The 13725-nt window shown below is 39.0% G+C and overlaps 1 protein-coding gene across 1 annotated transcript in view; it reads left to right on the plus strand.

The window, feature by feature from the left end:
* The first annotated feature begins 2463 nt into the window (after nt 1-2463).
* Nucleotides 2464-13725, plus strand: part of LOC125895482 (arf-GAP with coiled-coil, ANK repeat and PH domain-containing protein 2-like) — a 74011-nt gene continuing 62749 nt past the window's right edge. The window contains exon 1 of the mRNA XM_049587354.1: nt 2464-2881. Coding sequence (XP_049443311.1) covers nt 2829-2881 — 53 coding nt within the window. The 5' untranslated portion in view covers nt 2464-2828. The remainder of the gene's footprint in view (nt 2882-13725) is intronic.

Consider the following 13725-nt stretch of genomic DNA (forward strand, 5'->3'; position numbering starts at 1 on the left):
AATCAATAGCTTTTGTCATCTTCTCTGCAAGACATGTGATACTTACAATACAGCCTACAAAACAAGTCAGGGAATAAATGTACAACAGTAGAAACAATGGTGGATCAAGTATCTGGAAGCCATACTCATGTAAAAGTACAAAAATGTTACCAGAAAATGACTTTAGTGTAGAAAGTCACCTATTAGAACATCACTTGAAAAAAATAATTTAAGTATCTGATATTTACTGTACTTAAATATTAGAAGTAATTTCATGATAGTAAATGTACTTAAGTAAGAATGTAAGAGTACAAGTAAATGTTAATAAAATGCAGGTGGTTTTTGTAACATGTACACCCCATAAAAACGGGGCACTTGAAGAAAGACAAGGTCTTTTTCACGACTTAATGGATTTAAAGAACAAAATACAGATTTTCATTCCCTCCCAATCTGTCTGTCCCCCCCCCCCAAAATTACATATGAACATATGAACTTAAAAAGGAAGTAAATCATTTCTACTTATTAGTATGAATATGATATTTACCCCAAATCATGACAAATCTGATGCTTAAAATTGGAGGTCCAAAATCATTCCTCTCACTCTCATTGGATTAGAGACATTATTTATTTCCTTAGATTAGAAAGAAAACAGACTCACTCAAAGGGATCGTCTAATAAATTATGGGGGTTATCTTTCCTCATAATCCCGATTAGGAAATTCCTAGCTGCAGGCTGGTCCTTTCTCCTTTCTCTAGATGTAACTGTCAATATATAATATAAAATATATAATGTTCATTGAAATCCAGAGGACCATCTCTTTGGAACAACCTACTCCCAATCAGCGTCTACAGAATTGTTATTCAAAAAACATCTGAAAGGACTCTGATTTGCAAAGACTCATAAAAATATTTTTTTGGGGTCATTTGTATGTTTTTTTTTAAAAGATTTTACACTGCTTAGTCTGGAAGTTTTGTTCATCATGCAATCTTTGTTTTTAGCTTTTTCTTTGGCTTCTGACGTCTCGCACACAATGTTTAAACTTTTAATTTATTTTTTTCTGTTTTTTCTATACACATGTATGTGCAAAAACTAAACTAAACAAACTAAACTAAACTAAACTAAACTAAAAATGAACGAAAGTAAACTAAACTAAACTAAAATAAATAAACTAAACTGACTAAATGAACTAAACTAAAAGTACTAAACTAAACTAAACTAAAATAAATGAACTAAACTAAAGTAAACTAGATGAACTAAACTAAACTAAAAGAAATAAAAAACTAAACTAAACAAAATAAACTACACTAAAGTAAATGAACGAAACTACACTAAAATTAAACTAAAGTAACTAAACTAAACTAAGTGAACTAAACTAAACTAAACTAAATGAACTAATCTAAACTAAATAAACTAAAATGAACAAAACTAAACTAACTAAATAAATAAATAAACTAAACTAAATGAACTAAACAAAACTAAATTAACTAAGTAACTAACTTACTGAGTAACTAACTAACTAACTAACTAACTAAACTAAACTGAATTAAATAAACTAAACTAAATGAACTAAACTAAACTAACTAACTAACTAACTAACTAACTAACAATTAAACTAAACTAAACAAACTAAACTAAACTAAACTACATAAAATAAACTGAACTAAATAAACTAAACTAAATGAACTAAACAAAACTAAACTAACTAACTAACAATTAAACTAAACTAAACTAAATAAATTAAACTGAACTAAATAAACTAAACTAAATGAACTAAACAAAACTAAACTAACTAGCTACCTAACTAAATAAATTAAACTAAACTAAACTAAATAAACTAAACTGAACTAAATAAACTAAACTAACTAACTAACTAACTAACTAACTAACTAACTAACTAACTAACTAAATAAATAAATAAACTAAATGAACTAAACAAAACTAAACCAACTAACTAACTAACTAACTAACTAAACTAAATGAACTAAACAAAACTAAACTAACTAACTAACTAAACTAAACTAAATGAACTAAACTAAACTAAACTAACTAACTAACTAAATTAAACAAAACTAAACTAAATAAACTAAACTGAACTAAATAAACTAAACTAAATGAACTAAACAAAACTAAACTAACTAGCTAACTAACTAACTAAACTAAACTAAATAAACTAAACTGAACTTAACTGAACTAAATAAACTTAACTAAACTTAACTTAATTTAACTTAACTAAACCACAGTAAGATGTTTTATTGTTATCAATGTTATTTGGTATTATGACTGGATATTGATCGGGTCAACCCCTATTATTTTATTCATTTTTTTATTTTTATTTTTTACTGAATTTTTTTTCTTTTTTAATGCTTGCTGTGAAGCCCAATAAACAATGGAGGTGGGGAGAAATAACACTGTCTCTCAGAGACGGTCCCATGCTCGCTGGCTAGTGGTCCATCTGTCCCCAGCATAGACGATCTGTGTGTGAGTCAGTAGTATCTGCGTTGAGGCAAAGCTCCTCTCTCACTGGCTGCTATGACCTAGCTACCGGACGACACCTTCTTCCCCCAGGACTGACCGCTGCGGCTCAAATAGTTGTGTTACGGCGATTTTTTTCGGCCACTCTTACTTCAACACACAGTCGTTTATGGTCGCATTGCCGCGACTCTACAATCGTAGCTGCTGGCCTCTGAGGCTAGCTGGCTAGCAGAGCAGTGACAGAGGGGAGCCAGCTGGTCGGACAGAGGTACAGCAACGTTAGCAAACAAGCTAATTAGCCCAGAAAGACTCAGCCTGGATTACTGCCTTTAATCAAAGAAAGCGCAAGTCTGCGGTTTTTACTCACTGCGGCAAAAATGAAGATAACTGTGGATTTCGAGGAATGTTTGAAGGACTCCCCGCGGTTCAGGTGAGTGATGACAGCCAGGCTTTTGTCCTGGTTATACTGGTTATTAATTAATCACAGGGGAAAGTATCCAGTTAGCTGCCTGCTAGCACAAGCTAATCAGCAGTCACCAGCTAGCTGTCTGCTGCCTGCTACTTTTCTATTTTGGTCTCTGGAGAAAGCTGGGGCCAGGCGGGGAGGCTGCCTGATGGGGTAGGAAACCAACACATAAACTCACTGACCAGTGTGGAGAGCTCATGTGAGCAGCAGCAGGCTGTCCTGGTGCCTGTTTGCTGTGTAAATTATGTAAAGATAGGAATGTGTATTAAAAATGAATGCAGGGAGTCACAGGCTGTGCCAGTAGCCTTAATTTGGCATTGTTAAAAATTATGTATGAGGCTGTGTGACTGTACAATGTCCTAACTTTAATTTATATTGCACACAGCACACCACACTGTACCATATATTGTTATTTAATTAAAAATAAATACACTTTATCAGCTTGTATTGGCAGGACAGGACACCACGGCTGCAACTAACATTTCTTTCCATTATAAATTAATCTGACAGTCACTTTCCGGATTAATCATATTGTTTTGGTCATGTTAAAATGATTCCCCAAAGCCTAAGATGACACTCAGGTAGCCCAACACCAACACTGGTAAGTTTTATATTGCACAACAAAGAAAATAGTCATATTTAAGATGCTTAACCTGTGATATTTTGCAATTGTGCCATAAAAAATAACTTGAGAGAACAACTTTTGAACACTTCTTCCTCCACCAGCGACACTATGTGGCACATCTTAACACTCATCATCCATTTTCCTACCAACTACTTGCATTAATTGAATAATGGCTGAGTCCATTCCAAAGTGCAAACGAGTTCCTCAGCAGTTTTGTCAGGTGGCGGGCGCTCATGTGATGTATTCCTGGCAGTGTTGTCACATCTGACATCATCACTCTCAACTTCATCAAGCCTAAAAGCTGCGTAAAATGGGATGTTTGCTCTCGACTTCCTCTTCACTGGCTTGGCGTTTTCCACAGATTTGAGAAAGCGCGTCCTTCCTCCCCCAGCTCCCTCCGCTGTTGCTGCAACATCCTCTCTCTCACAAAAACGAGGAACAGATGTTAGAAAGTTGTTTGCAGAAGAATGAAACTTTTTTTTTTGTCTCTGGCTCCACATTCAGTGGGATGAATAGAGGGGAAACTTCCCACTCAGCTGCGTTCCTTGAAGTTGGCTGGTCCAACACTCTAGTGACATACACCCCTGTGTATTACAAATTTATTTTCAGCCAAGCAATCTGATGGGTTGAGTGTTTCTTGAAAGCGTGGCAGTTCTAGTTGCAACTTGGGATCTAATCTGTGAACTTTCTTTCTGTGCGTCTTCACATCGCCACCCTCACACACACACACACACACACACACACACATACATACATACATACAGTCCCCTTTGCTTGGATCCTGATAACAGAAAGCGCCGAGTCACTGCAGACAGTTTGAAGTTGTGTGTCAGTGACAGACAGTTTACGAAAGCTAAGAATCTACCTCAGCCAGACCACAGACAGAGGATGTGGTGAACATATATAGGCTATTGTCTGTCTGAAAGTGAAACCGTTAACCAATGACAATTAATCCGAAATTAGTGCTTGTTTCCCACAGACATCAAATGATGCTTCTTCCCTTTTGAAAGTCATTTGTGTATGAGGCTCGATTCCCCCATTGTTAATAGATTAATAGTCAGTCAACAATGAATGAGTTGCACCTTTTATCATTCTTAGTTTTGTGACATTGCATTATTCCTGTGTAGCTCCACCCATTGACCTGAGCAGGTGGTGTTATTACCTTGAATGAAAAAGAGTGAATGTGCAGCTGCAAATCTTAGTTTACTGTAAACAACGTTGAGCTGAATCCTTAGTTGATTGACAGGGGAGTACTTATTGGCAACTGCTTTTGATAATCAGTGAATAGGAAAGACATTTTTCAAGCAAATGTCCCAAACATCAGCCAGGTCCAGTTTCTCAATTGAGAGGATTTGATTGCCTTCGTCTTTTGTGACAGTCTGGGTTCCTGAAGTCGTGAAATTAGAAGAACTTTTTAACAGAGTGAATTGGAAAGGTTTTGAGCACTGTTGTGTCTGTTGTTAAAAACATGTTCAGAAAAATCTGACATTGTCACTAGTCTCATGTGATACACATAGACCAGACCGGCATCATCGCCAAGGCCACGCCCCCTTCTGGGGAAAATAATCTTCTCATCAGCAGAGAAACAGGAAAGTGGTGAAAAGCTGTTGTGCAGCAGGTTAACCGAGGCTGTCACACTGACATTAGAGCCACAAAAGATACTCAGTATTCACTGTGGGTGTGTTAAATGTCGAAATGATACTGGTGACAGTTAGCTCAGTTGATGGATAGCTAACGTTAGCTTGATTGAGGCTGCTGCTGTATGGTCATATGGTATAGCAGCATCAGACTGTAGTCTCAAACTAAATCTGAACCTGTAGATCAAACGCTAGGTATGAACAGGTTGGCTATTTACAGACAACACATTAGCCTGATGATACCTAGTGATAAAATAAACATTTTGATTGAATCACCAGGTATTTACAACATGTCTAGACTGTCCAGATAGTCCTACCTGTTATAAACTATTTGAATAAAGTCATGGAAATGGGGTAAAGTTAGGAGGAACCCTGAACAGTAAACCTAATATCTTTGGTTTTTGACATTTATAGATCAAATGATTTTTTGGGAAAATAATCGGCAGGTTAACTGATAATGAAACTATTTCAACTGCAGCTTTAAATTTCAGCAGCTCACTTAATGTTTCTGCAAATGCAGTTTTACTCCTTCTCCAGTTTTCCTAACGTCTCAGCTGGTCATATGTTCTGTGTACTGGTGGATGAAATGACATTTTTTTGAAAGAAAGTCAACAGTCTCCTAATAACATGTACTCTCCCACATACTACACAGTCAGTCCAAACTTTCCCGCCCCAGACTAGACTCTTACTCCTCTCACGCAAAAAAAAAAAAAAATTATGTATCAGAGTTACTATTTTTAACATCAGCTTCCAAATGTAGCTTCTTTTAGGGAATATGGTTCAGCCGTTTTTCCTAAACAAGCCGCTCTGGTTCTGTGTAGTATTTTCAACCCACTGAACATATTAAGTTGCACGTGAGAGAAATCTGTCATATGATTCAAACTTGGGTAAATTCGCTGTGTCTCTGTAGTTTTGCACCACCTGAATATCCAAATAATGGCTCTCCAGTTTGTGTTTTGTCATCTGAGTGTGTTAGGAAGCCACATCCCATGATTCTCTGCAACCAGGAGTCCAGCTAAGCATATAGCCTCATCTCTATCTATATAGTGCCCTTTGTCCTCTCAGCAGAGTCATCTCTCAAAGATTCCTGACTTCAAAGTCCACTATAGGTTCATCCTGATGGGCTGGGACTCATCAGAGACTTTCACAGCACAGTTTTCCACTCCGACCACCATCGTTTTACTCTTATTTTTTCCACCCCCCACTTGTTTTGTTTGGCCAGAGAAGAGGACATAGCAAGAGAGAAAGAGAGAATGGATGAAAACATGGATACATACACCAGCGTGGAGCAGCTCTCACTCGCTCAACATCTGTTTCCATTTTGGTGTTTGCTTTTAACTTTGTGCCAGAGAATATGGAGCCCCCAAATGTGGAGAGGGTTGTTTTCAAGTGGTAATTTGGCACACCCTACTTTTTTTTTTTTTTTGCTCTCATCCTCGTTTTCGTTGGGAAGCTGTCTTTGGTCATAAACCATGCTTATAGCCCGGAGGAGAGATGCACTAGTGCAAAAATTATGTATTTTTGGCAGTAAACCCTGGTAGCCTAGTTTTCCACTTGAGAATAGACATTCGACTCAGCCTTTCCTGGCTCCTCTTCAACTATGAGAGTTGAAAATTCCCTTCAGAGGGCCGTGGCTTTTCTCCCCACATGTATAGGAGTAAATGTTTTACATATTATTTAATATGCCTTTTTATCCTGCAGGGTCCCAGAGACGTCCAAACTTTATAATTTACATATTAAGTTGGCAGTATGTTGTTTGTATCTGTAGTTTAAGAATGATGGGCCTCATTCACAAAGACATTTCTTCGTAAAACCCACTTACACAGTTTTCACATTCACCAAAGATTTCTTATTTGGGATTTGTTCTCAGGTAAGAACAGAATCTACACGCACATTTTGTGGTGACATGTTTGTGCAAAACAATCGGTTATTGCCTTTCCTTTAGTTCTGCAGCTCTATAATATAGGATTTAAATTACAATAAAAATTTAATCATTGATAGTATTTCCATTATTTTACACAGCATTATGGTCTTTTAAAATAACTTAACACTACACAAACACTTCAATTCACATTTTGTTATGTTAATTGGTGTTAATGCCATCCAATAAGTAGTGTTGATCACATTATTTATAGGCCCAAAGAAAGCTTATCTCTGCACCCTACTTGCACAATGTCATGTTTACTACTGCTGCAAGATGTTGCAGATAGCGCCCTGAGGAGGTAACGCATCTTCCAGGACCATGTAGATCTATTCGCAGAGAGTGACGAGGCCAAGCCCGTCCCTTTCTGGTGGTGAACATCTCCACTCTGTGTTTGGCAAGAAAAATTTGGCTTTGAATGTGAGATCAAGTCCTTTTGTGCACCCCTCTCCGGATACAGACTGAAGGAGTAGGAGCATCTTCTGCATCTTTTTTATGGTATTTTATATCCAGTACTAAATCTGACAGCTCGGCTGGCGTCCACTTACTGCAGGAGTACCTCTTCTTAAGAACTATTGAAGGTTTTTTTATGCTTGGAGTCTGGTGCTTTGTCCTCTTTAGAGTTTTGTGAGGGCATTCTTGACTTAATTCTCTTAAGTTTTCTTTTAAGTTTCTGTTCGTGCATTTGGCCCCTCAGTCTCATGGCCTTTACAGATACTAATTAGGATCAACTGGAAGGTGCTATCAATTCATGAGAACAAGGAAGTGCATCACTATGATACCATTACAATTCTGTGGTTTAAGAACATGTCAAGTATCCAATGTAGACTTTTGTAAGGTCCTTTCCCAACAACAAATTTAAGGAAACACGTAGGAGGATATTGGTGAATGAGGCCCAATAACGATGACAGATGGTTGACCAAAACGTTGAACATCTGTGGAGCTAAAATGTTAGACTGTCTCATCCTAGATAGGCCACACAATGAAGTTTAACACCAAGAGATTAGGAAAGAAAACATCACAAGACTAGGATGGATGTGTTTTTATATGTAGGAGACATGAATGGCCTAGAATTGAGCTAATTTCTGTAATTAGCAGCACCCTGTTTCCCTGCCTTCACCCACTTCTTAATCACGATAACGTGATTGCCTTCTCCTGATTGGTTTTGCTGATTCTGAGCTTGGCCGAATCCTGTGATATGAAGTCATTGGTCAAACAGCTCCGGTTGCAGTTTCCCCTGAGTCACTGACGGCAGCTGTAGAGGCGGCAGATCACTGGCAGTCTCCTCTAATACAGAACCCAGCGCCTGATGAGGAGAATTCCTCGTGCTGCGATTCTCAGTGATTAGTTTCCCATGGGAGTCCAGCTGCAGGCTTGTTAGCAAGCCGGGGTTGTTGCAGTTTGATTAAATCGAGCTGCGGTTCGTTTGCTTTTAATGGTTATTAATAAAGGAAATTAACAGCTAATGAAATGTGAGAACTAACTGCACTCCTGCTCAATTGGTACAACTAGACACAGTCGTATTTCACAAAGTATGGAGCAGCATAATAAATAAAAAGGCACTCTTCGAAAGTGTTTTTGATGTTTGTAGGCCGACCAGTTTATCAAATGGCTAGTTGCACCCCTGGTTTACTGCTGTCACCTTCATTCGTTTTGGTGATCACTCCTCAGTCTTCACAGTAGATTTTGAAAGTGCTGTATTTATGACTGTTTCCTTCCTACAGCTTACGTAAGAAATAGGAAGGATGAGGATGTACGATAAATACAAAATTGGCCTAAATGTTCATTCATTACAACAACAAGCTGGAGTTCCCAAAAGCCCGTGTAACTGTTTATCTTTAAGTAATGACCTCATCTTGTTGATGTTGTCCAAGCTCGTGCGTCTAATGGTGGGATTTTACCACAGCGGGACCCCCCTCCATATCGCCGCCGCTCCGCTCTCTAACAATTACAGGATCTACGTCACAGCACTGACGCTCACCCCATTCTTTACATTTCCATCCACAGTAACACATCCAAAGTGTTGAGTTGTTTGCCACCACCACTGTCATTTCAGTCCAGTGGAATAAACTATCCATTCCCTCATGGCAGACACGAGGCTGTAAATTAAAAACAAAAAAAGCAAGCCCTGTGTGTATTCTTCTCTATATATTGAAACATTATTGAAGGCATCAGAGGAAAGAGGACATAACAAAGCACTGCTGCTGGACACTATACAAATTATAATTAGAAAACATCAAAGGGAAGTTGTAATGCGGGGCTTTTCAGCTGTCAGACATATCTAAATTGGATTAGTTATAGTCGTTTGGAAGTAAGCTTGCTTTGAGCTAACTGTGGAGCTTGAAGCTGTATTATGTGGGAAAATATAAATATGGGATTAGACTTTATGCTGACAGATACTTAACATTAAATGACTCATGGGAACAGGGTGAAAATGTGTCATGACATTAGGACTGCAGTTATTTTCACTCTGTTAATCTGCCCATTATTAAATTCGTGAATCGATATATGGTTTGGTTTATAAATTGTTGTGAAAAGGGCTCATCAGAAATTCTTAAAGACCAAAGTGATTTTTTTTCTGAACCGCAGTCCATTACCCAAAAATGATCAGTTTACTGGCAAATGAGAAAGAGAATGGATGACAGCCCCGTCTCCTTGAAATTACGTTTATATACAGCTAACTTTATTCATTCATTTTCTGTAACCACTTATACTGTTAGGGGTAGCGGGGGGCACTGGAACCTATCCCAGCTGACTTTGGGTGAGAGGCGGGGTACACCCTGGACAGGTTGTCAGACTATCGCAGGGCTAAACAACTAATAGCAACTAATGTACAACTAATATACAAACATAATGCAGAGTGAATCACGTAGAAATGTTGCTAATTAACGCACCTGGCAAGTTACCAAAATGTTGATACCAAAGTGCATTTGTTACCTAAAACCTAGATAGCCATATAAACGTAAACCCGGGATTTGTGTGCTCGCCATTCTTCCCAGTTTCGACCTTTAAGAGCCTACGTGAGTGTAGTGTCTTTGAACATAATCCAGGCAGCGATACACAACATAATTAAGAAAGCAGTTTAGTAACATACAAAGGTAATTTCCAGGAGACAAGGTTGTCCTCATGAATGAGAATCTGGTGCTAAATTATGCTAATTATGGCAGTTTTACTTTAAAAATGCAGGTTTATTTTCTGTCTGATCAACTAATCAATTGATCGATGAATCGTTCTAGTCGTGCTGGTCAGATGTGCGGTGGAAACAGATTTCCAGTCAGCAGCCAACCCTCAAAGTGCAGAACATCTGCATTCGGAAATATCCTCCAGTTTGCAGGATAGTAAAATTCTCTGAAGGGCAGATGGCCTTTGAGTGTCAGCTTATGTCTTTGAAGTGCTGAGGTCTGTGCCACAGGCCCACAGTAGGCTCTATTGTGTTGGCAGCATGAACGACAAACCTGTTCAACGGCCTCGCTCCTGCATGCAGAGTGCGCACAGCCTGCTGGGCTGCTGCCAACACTCAGCCAGAGAGGCGGCTTTCTTTGTTTTGGTTCATGGTCACTGAATCACTGCAGAAGAATTAGGTGTCTCCGTTTTTATAGATGTTACTGTGTAGTCAGAGCCGTAAGTTATAGGTGGAGGGTGAGTAGCACAGAAAGGATCTAAGGCTTTGTCTCTCTCTGTTGTTTGTTTTGGTTGGTCGTTGGCAGTGTAAAAAAATTAGTCAGCCACTACTAAAATAACGCCATTTATGCAGATGTTTACTCAGAGTAACTACAATAACACATGCACAGATTTTAGTGGATTCCCGGGCAACCCCGTTAGTGTTGGCGCCATGTCTGCACATCACAGTTTAAGGTAGTATTGTGTCTCTTCAGTACACATAGATCATTCCAGCTTTTCAAATGGTGATGTGCTGCCTTTCCCTTTTTAATGTAATTGGGTTTTGAAGTGTTGGTTGAAGAAAACAAGCAGTTTAAAGATGTTCTACTCAGACTCTGAAATATGATTAACAATTCTCACATTTATTTGACATTTAAACCTGGGCTGGGCAGTTTAATTTTGGTACCATTGGGCAAAAATCCCAAAATTAACTTTGAGAATATTGTAATTCAAGTGTCCTGAGAAAAAACTAGACTTCTGTACCTCCTCTTGGCTCTGTTTTCAGGATTTAGAAAATCTATCCCATGTGAGGAGACTTTTGCCGATCACAAGTCATTTCAGAGAGAGGGTGTTACTTTCGGCTGTTTTACACATGTAGATACACTTGCATGTCGCTTCGGAAAGAAGGGAAAGCCTGATTCAGTGGCGAAGAATCCTGCAGAAGCTGTTAATACAGCATTGGCATCAAGCAACCCAAAAGAGGAAGGTCTCAGTAATGGCATAGTGTTTCAGAAATATTGCTAATGGTTTAGCCTTCTGCTGAGGCCAAAAGTGCACAGTTGTGGCTGAAGCTAATGTTAGATAGAGCCTTGAATCAAAGTATGTCCTCCTCCTCCTCACCCCCCACCACTATAGACCACCTCATGAGAAGAAGAGCAGGTAGCAACTTCCAGCAACTGAATCTGGCCAGCGCAAAAAAATAGCTGCAGGGGACTGGACAGCCCAGACACGCTGCAGGATCAGCAAACTTTCTGTTGCTGCTGTTACACAAATTAGACTTGGAGCTGCAGCTGGCCACCAGTCTGCTGTGACACCCATTGCTGGGGGGTCTGCTCTGGCTGAATGTGAGGTCCGTCACCGGGGATGCTGCTGCTTTCTTTCTGGGGAAGCAGTCCACAGTGGTGGGGAGCGAGGCGGAGGGACCTGGGGGTGTCTAGCTGGCTAATTCTTGTCTGATAAACAGAGATGGGTGCCTTTTCCAGCTTTAACTAAACTACAAGAATCAAATGCATATCCCTATGAGGAAACTGAAGACATTAATAACTGGTTTAGTCAGACTTGAACTGCATTTGGCCCCCAATGTAAACACTTTTGTGGGATTTTTTTTATTGAAGTTTACAGTAAAGAATACAGGGATGTGGTAAGAAACTTACTTCAGAAGTTAAGCATACATTCTCATATTACATTACAAAAATCCCAGGAGATATAAGAGAACAAAAACAAGAACTGAGTTGTCATTCTCCCCCGGATCAGTACAAGTACTGTCCACAATTACTCCCCCTTCCCTTCACGAGATTCAAATTTTATTGATTTTTCCAAAGTAGAAAATTACAGAAAAAGTACATGTTGGCAGCTGGTGGCTCTGGTTATTGAGTGTATATAAGTTTAATCAGAACTAATATAATCCAAGCAGGTAGCTTCTCCTCTAGATGTATAGTATTGTGGATGACTGCATGGCATACACTGTGGATCAGCGTCCCTTTGCGTGATCTTGGTCAACTTAAAGCGAAATAGGACCCAAACATTCCCTCAGTGATGCTGAATTGGCCTCTTTCTCACTGATGTGGTTGAAAAGGCAGGCTTTTTTTTTCTTCCTTTCTTTAAGGGCTGTAGTCTCCTTCATACCACACGTCTGTCTTTATTTAGCCCCAGCTTCACCCTCACACCCAAACAGCACTTAAACCAGGACGTCTTAGTTCCCTAATTTATATTGTTCCATTTAGTGAAAAAAGCTAGTAATCATATGTTGCCGTTTCCTTTTACATGTCTGCTGGCAGTTACTCCTTCCACCCTCGCTTTGTCACAGAGGGAGAGTTCTCCCTGAGCTGTAAAGGTCAACACATGTGGTGGATATGATTTCTCTTTGGTGCTGAATGAGTAAAACAAGACACGGTGTAGTCACAGCAAATACACTCAAAGCTGCCACATGAACTCCGGAGCATTTACTTCCTAAAAACTGTTTTCTTGACAGTTACTTTATCACAAGTTAGAACAGATCAACTCTGAGAAGCAGTTAAAGACACAAAAGGATATTAGAGCTAAAACCATTAGTAAGTCTATTAATTTGACAGAAAATATATCTGCAACTTTGCAGATAATAATGACATAATAGCTTTAAGTCATTTTTAAAGGTCCAGTGTGTTGGATTTAGAGGGATATATTGGCAGAAATGGCATAAGAGTGTTTTCTTTAGTTTATATAGTGTATAATTACCTGAATATAAGAATCATTTTGTTTTCATTGCCTTTATATCTACTCATAGAGCAGGTCCTCGTCTACAGCGGTCGCCATGTTGGACCGCCATGTTCTTACAGCAGCCCAGAACAGACAAACTGAACAGTGGCTCTAGATAGGCATTGGACACCGTAGGTAGCAGCCCCTCTGCACCGAGTGTCGGCAAAACACAAAATTATACACACTAAATAAAACATTAAATTGTTTAATTCAGTGCTTTTTAGCACTTCAGATCACCAAGTCTGTTTGTTTTGGAGAGAGCAAGACCTCTGCGGATAATTCAGCTCCCGGTCAAAACCTCCTGAACATCTGGATCTTAAGTTATCAGAGAAAAAAGGAAAGGTGAGCACAAATTAGCAGATGCTAGGTTAGTGTCCTGTCTCCGACATGCCAAACAGCATCAGAGAAACACTGTTTTGTAATGTGAAACTGCTTTATTCAGTGTCTTTACTGGCTTAAATCACAGGGTCTGTTTGTTTTTGAGAGGAAGAGACCTCTGCGGATAATTCAG

Source organism: Epinephelus fuscoguttatus, linkage group LG10, assembly GCF_011397635.1.
Source record: "Epinephelus fuscoguttatus linkage group LG10, E.fuscoguttatus.final_Chr_v1".
NCBI classification, from domain to species: domain Eukaryota; kingdom Metazoa; phylum Chordata; class Actinopteri; order Perciformes; family Serranidae; genus Epinephelus; species Epinephelus fuscoguttatus.